The 10,213-nt window shown below is 65.6% G+C and overlaps 1 protein-coding gene across 50 annotated transcripts in view; it reads left to right on the plus strand.

Annotated features, from left to right (window-relative positions):
- The window catches only part of OBSCN (obscurin, cytoskeletal calmodulin and titin-interacting RhoGEF), a 162,134-nt gene that overhangs the window by 146,357 nt on the left and 5,564 nt on the right, over window positions 1-10,213 (plus strand). For 47 of the 50 annotated variants that reach the window (XM_032242118.1, XM_032242120.1, XM_032242154.1 and 44 more), the window contains 14 exons: window positions 2,272-2,371; window positions 2,699-2,823; window positions 3,222-3,334; window positions 3,536-3,704; window positions 3,928-4,009; window positions 4,085-4,285; window positions 4,940-5,000; window positions 5,411-5,488; window positions 5,741-5,913; window positions 6,107-6,133; window positions 6,811-6,963; window positions 7,040-7,085; window positions 7,521-7,598; window positions 7,820-9,782. In XM_032242118.1, coding sequence (XP_032098009.1) covers window positions 2,272-2,371; window positions 2,699-2,823; window positions 3,222-3,334; window positions 3,536-3,704; window positions 3,928-4,009; window positions 4,085-4,285; window positions 4,940-5,000; window positions 5,411-5,488; window positions 5,741-5,913; window positions 6,107-6,133; window positions 6,811-6,963; window positions 7,040-7,085; window positions 7,521-7,598; window positions 7,820-9,782 — 3,369 coding nt within the window. The remainder of the gene's footprint in view (window positions 1-2,271; window positions 2,372-2,698; window positions 2,824-3,221; window positions 3,335-3,535; window positions 3,705-3,927; window positions 4,010-4,084; window positions 4,286-4,939; window positions 5,001-5,410; window positions 5,489-5,740; window positions 5,914-6,106; window positions 6,134-6,810; window positions 6,964-7,039; window positions 7,086-7,520; window positions 7,599-7,819; window positions 9,783-10,213) is intronic. The other 3 variants (XM_032242121.1, XM_032242155.1, XM_032242164.1) reach the window with 1 other exon arrangement.

Here is a 10,213-nt window from a genome sequence, read left to right on the forward strand (position 1 = left end):
TCACCCAAGCCGCCTCCCCCAGGTGTCGGGGGTCTGTTATCACCCACACCCCTTCCCCCAGGTGTCTGGGGTTTCTGTTATCACCCAAGCTGCCTCCCCCAGGTGTCGGGGGTCTCTGTTATGGAGCACTTTAATGGCTGCTTTTTTTTGTCTTTGGGACGGAGTCTCGTTCTGTCACCCAGGCTGGAGTGCAGTGTGCAGGGGTGTGACCACGGCTCACTGCAGCCTCAACCTCCTAGGTTTAAGCGATTCTGTCATGTCAGCCTCCCAGGTAGCTGGGACTACAGGTGTGTGCCCCCATGCCTGGCTAGTTTTATTTTGGGGTAGAGATGGGGTCTTGCTGTGCTGCCCAGGCTGCTCTCAAACTCCTGGGCTCAAGACATTCTCCTGCCTCAGCTTCCCAAAGGGCTGGGATTACAGGTGTGAGCCTGGCCCAGCCCTGGTCTCGCTCCAGCCTGGTCCTCAGGTCTCCGATCAAGGACCTTTTCTTAAAGGGACAGATGATGCATCTGGGGAAACTGAGGCCTGGGTTGTGGGGAGCTCATCCCAGGCCCTGCTGCTCACTGCAGGTGGAGCCAGGTGTTCAGACCCCGCCTGCAGGAGCACCCAGCTCTCCCAGCTGGAAGTCTGTGCCACATGGGGTGCAGCCAGGCAGGGAGCCATGAGGCCGCGGGCAGGATGGCAGCCAGGCGCCTCCCCGCCCCCACCCTGTCGAGCGTCCTCTGTACCCTGCCTGTGTGTGCTTCTCCGTCCATGCCCTCCTCCCCATCTGGTCCAGCCCCTGCCTTGGTCATCTTCACACAAAGGACCGTCCCAGCCATGTGTACCGTGTCCCACCCGCTGTGGTCACCCCACCCATCTTGCTGGGCCTTATTTCATGCACCCTCCCCAGCCACCCCTACCTGGTCCCATCACCTCGGAGAAAGGCCATCTGGCCAGAGCCAAGCAGGGTGACACCTCCGGGGCGCAGTGCCCTCCCCAAGGACTGCACGGGGCAGCCCCCACCATGGTCTCATGCTTCCTGCCCTGAGTAGACTCCAGTCAGCACTTCCAACAGTCTCACAGTCCACATGCTGCCACTGTGACCTCCCCAGGGCCAGGGGGCATAGGGTTCGGGGCAAGCAGGCCACTTCCACTAGTGAGATGAGAGGGCCGGCCCCTTGGGTCTGCTTCCCCCCAGCAGGCACGGAAGCCCCCAGGCCTTCAGCAAGCACAGGCTCCTCCCTCCAGCTGCCTGGGCACTGCGGGGTGTCCTGCTGGGTCCCACCTTGGTGAGCATTTGCTCAGTGCGTCCATCATGGGGCTGGCTGGATGCAGGGCCTGGCCCAGGAGAAGGGGCATGGCGTCCCTCTCACTCTGGAAGTGGTCACTTATTTTCCTGGCCTGTCATCCTTCCCCCCACAGAGACTGAGGGCTGGTGCCCGCAGGGGAGGGACAGGCAGGCCAAGGGTGGGGCGGGGGTCTGGGAGGACCGGCTCTGGTCCTCACTCTCCCTCTGCTGCTTGGGCACCAGGGGCACAGGGGCTGAGCAGACCACCCCACCTGGGTGCTGCTTGGACTGGCAGATCGCAGGCTCCCTCCCAGGCCTGACGCTCGTTCACTCTGCCCGATGCCACTGAAGAGTGGGCACGAGTTGGCCTGCTCCGCCCACAACCCCACCTGTCCTGCCCATGGCCGGCGCCCTTCCCACTTGCCCGCCTGCCCGAAGCTCCGGTGTACCCGAGTCCTATAGCCTCCTGCGCTGCCTGCGCCACCGCCCGGGGCTGTCCCCAGCCCCACTCCTCTACCCGGTCCGCCCTGGGGGCCTCCTGTCCTTTACCTGGCAGCCGGGTGGAGCGGCGTTGAGGGCCCTGCCTGTGGCCTCTGGGCAGCCCCACAGGGCGACGCCCTGACCCTCTGGGTCCTGCCCACCATCTCTTGTGTGCTAGGAACTGTTGAATGCCCCTGCACTCACGGTGCTGAGACACCACCGCCTGCCCTGCCTGGCTGTCAGGGAGTGTTCTGGAGGGCAGAGGCCACGGCATCCGGCTGTCAGCCTGACGGGTGGGCAGGGGCCTCAGGGCTGGTGGTGCCAGCCCAGAAGTGGAGGGTGTCTGGCACGTGGGCTCTGCAGGGTGGCAACTGCACGTGCTTGAGCTGTGGGCCGGGGACTGGGGTTGGGGCTCAGGGCCCCTGGAACCCAACGCTCTGCCTGGGCTCGCCGAGCCTGGGATGGTGAGGACCTGCTACAGGCACCGCCTGGGCTCCCTCTCATGAGGCCTCATCTCCCAGCAGCCGGGCCCCCGAGGATGCCACAACCCCTCCTCCACGAAGCCCCAGAGCAGGAGCCCAAGGCCCGTGCCAGAGCCCAGGAGCGGACTGTGCCCATTCGGTAACCTCCCCAGACTGCCGGGTCCTGCATCAGGGCCAACCTCCAGGGGACATCCCAGGGCAGGCAGGGAGGGCATGTGAGCATGAGGTACCTGGTGGCCTCCCAGCCCTCACTACACTCCCTGCCAGCAGCCACCTCACGCAGGGCAGGGCAGGGAGGAGAGGCTATCCTAGGAACAAGAGGTGAGAGGTGTGGGGGCTAGGCCCCATCTGTGCATCTCATCCCAGAGAGGCTCTGCTGCAGCCCCTCCGACTGTTGGTGGTGAGCAGGGGCCCCCCCATCCCATCGGAAGGCCTGGCTGAGCCTCACTCCGCTTCCTAACCCTAGGATGGAGGGCACGGCCTGGTCTGGGGCAGGCACAGGGGAGCTGCTCTGGGACGTCCACAGCCATGTGGTCACAGAGACCACGCAGAGGACCTACACATACCGGGCCGTGGACACGCGCACCGCACGTACGGGGCTGGGCCCAGAGGGTTATGAGTGTGATTCCCTGCCCCTGCCCAGTGCTGGGGGCATCTGTACAGCTGCAGAGGCCACCCAGCATGTCCCGGCCTGCCCCAGCCTGGGAGCCCCACATTCCGCCTCACTGTGTTCCCTCAGAGGGGCCGGGACCCTCTGCCAGGGAGAGGCAAGTGGTGGTGAATGTGGTGTCCATAGGACCCCGTCCCCTGCGCACGCAGCAGAGTCAGTGAGCTCTGCTGGCCCCGCAGCTCCTCCTGATCACCCGGCCCGCCAAGGTCAGAATGGGGTGCTGCTGCCCACAATGTATCTCAGGACCACTGACCACCCAGGCGTGGTGAGCCGTGGCTGGCACCCAGGGGTCTCCATGGTTCCCTCCCTGCCCTTCCAGGGCCCCCATCCATGCAGGTGACCATCGAGGATGTGCAGGCGCAGACAGGCGGCACGGCCCAATTCCAGGCTGTCATTGAGGGCGACCCACAGCCCACAGTGGCCTGGTACAAGGTAGGAGCAGCTCCAGGTGGGTGAGATTTGGGGATGGCCCTGGGAGCTGGGGAGCCCAGGGGAGGGAGTTCAGTCCACACTGTGCACTTCCCCCGACATCCCCTCCACACTGGATGTGCATCGGAAGCACTCTCAGTGAAGAGCGGGGGGTGGGGTCCCCCAGGTGGGCTGACGGCAGCCCTGCTGGTCCTGTGCCTCCAGGACAGCATCCAGCTGGTGGACAGCGCCCGGCTTAGCCAGCAGCAGGAAGGCACCACGTACTCCCTGGTGCTGAGGGATGTGTCCTCAAAGGACGCCGGCGTCTACACGTGCCTGGCCCAAAACACCGGCGGCCAGGTGCTCTGCAAGGCAGAGTTGTTGGTGCTTGGGGGTGAGTTGGCCGACCCCTCCCGCACCCCAGGCTTTGTAGATGGGCTGGACGGGTACAGGTCTCAGCTCCACAGGGTAACCTCTCTTCCCACGGGTGGTTCCTGGATGAGTGTGGTCCCACAGTCTTGGGTCCAGGGAGCCCCTCCCATTAACACCACAGCACTGGGCTCCGTGGGGATCTGGGTGGTCAACTTTGCCCATCCCAGCCACTTCCCACTCCTTAGGGGACAGTGAGCTGGACTCGGAGAAGCAAAGCCCTCGGAGGAGGCTGCACTCCTTCTATGAGGTCAAGGAGGAGATCGGAAGGTAGGGCCCGGCCCCCTTTCCCCTGGACTGCTGACGGCCTGGGCCGCTGGGGCTCCCTCACTCCCTCCTTCCTAGGGGCGTGTTTGGCTTCGTGAAGAGAGTACAGCACAAAGGAAACAAGATCTCCTGTGCTGCCAAGTTCATCCCCCTGCGGAGCAGAACTCGGGCCCAGGCGTACAGGGAGCGAGACATCCTGGCCATGCTGAGCCACCCGCTGGTCACAGGGCTGCTGGACCAGTTTGAGACCCGCAAGACCCTCATCCTCGTTCTGGAGCTGTATCCTGCCCTCAGCCCCTGGGAGGGCTTGAGCAGGGGCTGGCCGGGGCTCGGAGGAGCCATGTGCACAGCATCCCCTGCCGGGCTGGGAATTTGGGGGGAGTCTTCTGTTCCATGGGGCAGTGACTGGAGTCCCCTGGGGGTGCTGTGGCCAGCTGGCCCTGATGACCTGACGCCCTCGGCAGGGATGGTGGGGGTTCTCTCCCACTGTGCAGATGGCCTTACAGAGAAAGGAGCTGCCTGGCCAGGCTACTCTGGGGTTCACCCCACCACCCACGGAGCCTGGTCTTGGGGTTACCTTTGGTGCTCTTGACAGGCTGTCAGCTGGACACAGCCTCCCGCCACAAGTCGGCATTCTCTTCAACGGGAGAGGGTACTGGATGGGCTCTGTGCAGAGTGGACAGCATGTCCCCTCCCACCGCGCAGTGGGTGGCCTCGGTCCCCAGGGTCAGCCTGCAGCCCCTCCCTCTCCTCAGGACTGGGTGTCATCTGGTGCTCAGCAGGGTCCTGCCCCACCCTCCTCAACCCTGAGCATCACCGCACTGCCCCCACAGATCAGACGTGCCTGCAGTCCTGGCCTCCTCATTGTGAGTGTGGGTGTCCAGGGGCAGGCAGGTTTCAGCCCAAGCCTGCTTTTCCTTGACGGGATCCCAGGTGCTCGTCTGAGGAGCTGCTGGACCGCCTGTTCAGGAAGGGCGTAGTGACAGAGGCCGAGGTGACAGGGCAGCCGCCCACCACTGCCCCAGCCACACACCCTGCCCCAGCCCCCGCTCAGACAGCGGTCCCTGCAGCCCCAGCCCCAGCCATAGCCCTCCCCGGCTCAGAGGCCTCTGGGGCTCCCTAGGCCCTCCGGGCTCTTGACCCCTCGGTTGGACTCCACAGGCCCCGCCACCCCACCTCACCTGGCCAGCCCTGCCCTCCCCTCCCCTGCTGAGGGTCACGAGTCCATCGTATCCTCCCCGCCTTTGAGGGATCCCCTGGCTTAGGGGCACACAGGGCCCAGGAGGGCTTTGCACATCAGCCGCTGAAGCCAGGAGGCAGCTGGGCGTGAAGTGGAGAGGGAGGCTGGGGCGGGGCTCCCGCCTGAACAGCAGCCCCACACGAAGACGTTAAAATCTGTCGCAGGTCAAGGTCTACATCCAGCAGCTGGCGGAGGGGCTGCACTACCTGCACAGCCACGGCGTCCTCCACCTGGACATAAAGGTCCGTGTGTCCCCACCCCTGCACTCCAAGCCTCACCGAGGGCTTGCTTGTCTCCACAGATGGGGAACTCACCACCTCCCGGCAGTCCTTTCAAGTGGGCGTGGCTCTAGTGGAGCAGAGGCTGTCCTCAAATGGCTGCACTGGGTGCACCCCACCTGCCCCCCAGGCCTCTGAGTGTCCCCGGCAGGCCCAGCAGCCCCAGGAGTCGCCCCCTTAGGGCATGGCTCTCACCCGCGCCCAACTCTCCCACAGCCCCCTAACATCCTGATGCTGCATCCTGCCCGGGAAGACATTAAAATCTGCGACTTCGGCTTCGCGCAGAGCATCACCCCGGCAGAGCCACAGTTCAGCCAGTACGGCTCCCCTGAGTTCGTCTCCCCCGAGATCATCCAGCAGACCCCTGTGAGCGAGGCCTCCGACATCTGGTGAGTCAGCAGCCAGTTCCCACGGCCAGCTGGGCCCTCCCCTCCACCCCGGGGAGGCAGCAGGCAGTCTACTGGGCAGCCGGGGGGTCCTCCCTGAACCCAGCTCCTCCTCCAGCCCTGGGCTCTCCCCTTCCCTGTGTGTGTGCCTCTTACCTGCGGGCCTGGGGTGACAGTGTGTGGTTCTGTCTTGCAGGGCCATGGGTGTCATCTCCTACCTCAGGTGAGCAGAGCCCTGCCCCATCAGCCGCCTCCTCCAAAGCTGACCTGAGGCCCCTCCCCTGCAGGCCCACGGAGGGCACACGCACCGCAGGCTGCTCCCCAGATCAGAGACCGAGACCCAAGGGGCAGCTATCTTGGGAACAGGCAGTCAGCCAACCCTGATAAGAGCTTTCTGCCCAGAGTATCTCAAACACCCCGTCATCAGAGGGCTGTACCAGGTCACGAGGCAGGCAGGATGCTGCCCTGTAGGACTAGGGGTGGTCCAGCAGCCCCTCACGACGGCCGCTGCAGCCCTGAGGATGAGGGTGGAGTAGACTGAGACTGGCCCTCCTCAGCAGGCTGATCTTGATCCCTGCCCCAGACTGAGCCTGGATCCTCATTTCAGACTGAGGCTGGTGCCACCCAGGCTGACCCTAGCTCTCTGCCCCAGCCTGAGCCTGGATCCCTACCTCAGACTAAGGCTGGTGTCCACCCAAGCCGACTCTAGATCCCTTCTGCAACCTGAGCGCAGATACTCACTCCAGGCTCGGCCTGGGTCCTTGGTCCAAGCTGAGGCTGGATCTCTCTGGGCAGCTCAGAGAAACTTGCCGGGACTCTCAGAGCTAGATGGGAGTGGGGCTAAGAGCCCCTCCACAGTCAGGGCTGCCTCTGAGAGCCAGGCCTTCCCTCTGCCTTCAGCCTGACCTGCTCGTCCCCGTTTGCCGGCGAGAGTGACCGTGCCACCCTCCTGAATGTCCTGGAGGGGCGTGTGTCATGGAGCAGCCCCATGGCTGCCCACCTCAGCGAAGACGCCAAGGACTTCATCAAGGCTGCGTTGCAGAGGGCCCCGCGGTGAGTGCAAGCCTGGCTTCTCCCACCCCGGGGGCAGCTGACCACCTGGCCCTTCCTGAGCCTTCTCTCCCCACAGGGCCCGGCCCAGTGCAGCCCAGTGCCTCTCCCATCCCTGGTTCCTGGTGAGTACTGAGCTCAGCCCCACACCATGCAGGGGGCGCCTGAGGCCAGCAGGGGCAGGGCCTCTGGGCCACCGGGTGAGTGAGCACAGAACTGTAGCGTAGCCCAGCCTCTGCCCAGCCCAGAGGACCTCTGTCCCCGTGCATCTGTGAGAGACCCTCAGCCTGGGACCATGTTTCAGTGCCCCAGCCCCTAGCAGGAAGCAAGGAGAACTTCGAGGACCTCTGGGACAGGGGAACGTTCATTGCCTCTGGCCTTTGCCACCTGCCCCACCTGGACATGTGGGGTGAGGGTGGTGCTGTCCTGGATCCAGGGGATCCCAGGGCTGAGGCTGTGCTAGCCACCCAACCCCTCCCCGGCAGGGCTTCCACCATGGGAGGGGCCCATCAGAGCACCAGGGTCTCCCTGCCATGTGGCTGCCCACTTCCGTCCCCTAGAAATCCATGCCCGCCGAGGAGGCCCACTTCATCAACACCAAGCAGCTCAAGTTCCTCCTGGCCCGAAGCCGCTGGCAGGTGAGCCCCGCCTGCCCTAGCAGGGACCAGTGAAGGGGAAACCGAGGCCCCACAGGGCTGGCCATGCAGCTGGGAGTGTGGGAAGCGGGGAACTGGGGCTGGGCTCCTCTGAGCGCACTGAAAGGAGGGAGGAGTCATCCGCTGGGCACAGCAGGGTGGGCAGAGGACCCGGAGCTCCTGGGTCCCCCCAGCTGATGCGCACTGCCCCCATGCGGTCCCAGCGTTCCTTGATGAGCTACAAGTCCATCCTGGTCATGCGCTCCATCCCTGAGCTGCTGCAGGGCGCGCCCGACAGCCCCTCCCTCGGCGTGGCCCGGCACCTCCGCACAGACGCTGCTGGCTCCTCCAGTTCCTCCTCCTCCTCCGACAATGAGCTCGCCCCGTTTGCCCGGGCCAAGTCGCTGCCACCCTCCCCGGTGACACACTCACCGCTGCTGCACCCCCGGGGCTTCCTGCGGCCCTCGGCCAGCCTGCCTGAGGAGGCCGAGGCCCCTGGTCCGCCCGCGTTGCCCGAGGGTGCTGGGCCACCAGCAGCCCAGGGCTGTGTGCCCCGGCACAGCGTCATCCGAAGCCTGTTCTACCAGCAGGCAGGTGAGGGCCCCGAGCGCGGGGCCCTGGCCCCAGAGAGCAGGCGGCACCCAGCCCGGCGGCGGCACCTGCTGAAGGGCGGGTACATCGCGGGGGCGCTGCCGGGCCTGCGAGAGCCGCTGATGGAGTACCGTTCGCTGGAGGAGGAGGCCGCCAGGGAGGAGCAGGCCACCCTCCTGGCCAAAGCTCCCTCCTTTGAGACTGCCCTCCGGCTGCCTGCCCCTGGCACCCACTCGGTCCCTGGCCGCAGCCGCTCCCTGGAACATGACCCTCCGAGCACCCACCACCCCTCCCTGGGGGCCTGTGGTGAGGCACAGCAACCGCCTCCAGCCCCCTCTGGTGGGGGCCCTGCCAGGGACATGGGGCACCCTCAAGGCTCTGAGCAGCTTCTGTCTACTGGAGGCCACTCAGGCACTGCTCAGCCAGAGGGGCCATCCCTGGACAGCCCTTTGGGGCAGCCGGCCCCTTTCTGTCACCCCAAGCAGGGTTCTGGCCCCCAGGAAGGCTACAGCCCCCACTGGGCACTTGCCCCACACCCTCCCGGCTCCTTCCCTCCAGGATCTTGTGAAGAGGCCGCCTCAGTACCCTCAAGCCACCTCCTGGGACAGCCTGAGGCACCCCCTGCCCCAGCCCAAGCAAGCCCCCCACTAGACTCTAAGATGGGGCCGAAACCCAGCCCCTGCAGTTCCCCAGGGCCAGCCCCCCAGGCGAGCTCTTCCCAAGTGAGCTCCCACAGGATGGGCTCCCCGCAGGTGGGTGCAGAGCCTGGCCCCTCCCTGGATGCTGAGGGCTGGTCCCAGGAAGCTGAGGATCTCTCGCCCACCCTGCAGCGGCCTCAGGAGCAGGCCACCACGCGCAAGTTCTCCCTGGGGCATCATGGGGGCTATGCCGGCGTGGCTGGCTATGGCACCTTTGCCTTCGGCGGGGATGCGGGAGGCATGCTGGGGCAAGGACCCATGTGGGCCAGGATGGCCTGGGCTGTGTCCCAGTCCTCGGAGGAGCAGGAGGAGGCTAGGGCTGAGAGCCCGCTGCCCCAGGCCAGTCCAAGGGCCATGCCTGAGGCCGGCAGGACTCCCTCCAGGACCTCTCCAGAGCCCACCCCATGGGAGGACACCGGACAGGTCTCCCTGGTCCAGATCCGGGACCTGTCAGGTGACATAGAGGCGGCCGACACAGTATCCTTGGACATTTCCGAGGTAGACCCTGCCTACCTCAACCTCTCGGACCTGTATGACATCAAGTACCTCCCGTTCGAGTTTATGATCTTCAGGAAAGTCCCCAAGCCAGCTCAGCCAGAGCCACCCTCCCCCAGGGCTGAGGAGGAGCTGGCTGAGATCCCAGAGCCTGAGTGGCTCTGGCCAGGCGAACTGGGCCCCCAGGCGGGCCTGGAGATCACGGAGGGGCCAGAGGACGTGGAGGCGCTGCTGGCGGAGGCTGCTGCGGGCAGGAAGCGCAAGTGGATCTCACCGTCTCGAGGCCTCTTCCGCCTCCCTGGGAGGCACCTGCCGCTGGCCGAGCCGTCGGAGCTGGGGCTGCGTGAGAAAGTGAAGGCCTCCATGGAGCACATCTCCCGGATCCTGAAGGGCAGGCCGGAAGGTGACCCCTCACCCCCCACCCCACCCACCCCACCCCAGGCGTCCTGCATGCCCAGGGCCCCCATTCTGCACCTGGGTGATGGCAGGAGGCCCTCGTGGTGCTCACCAGGGTCCAGGTACCTCCTACACCTCCTGTCCCTGCCTCAGGGCTCTGAATCTTGGGGTCACCTCTGCAGCCCTGACACCCCTCCCCATGGGGCAGCTGAGACCCAGCCCTGGAACCTAACATAGCTGTGGAGGCCTGGGGAGGCTGAAGGTGGGGTGCCCCTGGGGAGAGAATCAAAGGGGCCAGAGTATTCCTGAATCAGATCATCCCAACCCCAGAGTCCTCCTGACTGGCCCCAGACCCTCTCTGCCCCAGACACCCCGACACTGGACCCCCCTGACCCCAGAGTCCTCCTGACTGGCCCCAGACCCTCCCTGCCCCAGACA

Source organism: Sapajus apella, unplaced genomic scaffold (genome assembly GCF_009761245.1).
Source record: "Sapajus apella isolate SASKATOON/1434 unplaced genomic scaffold, GSC_monkey_1.0 scaffold49, whole genome shotgun sequence".
Classification (NCBI taxonomy): domain Eukaryota; kingdom Metazoa; phylum Chordata; class Mammalia; order Primates; family Cebidae; genus Sapajus; species Sapajus apella.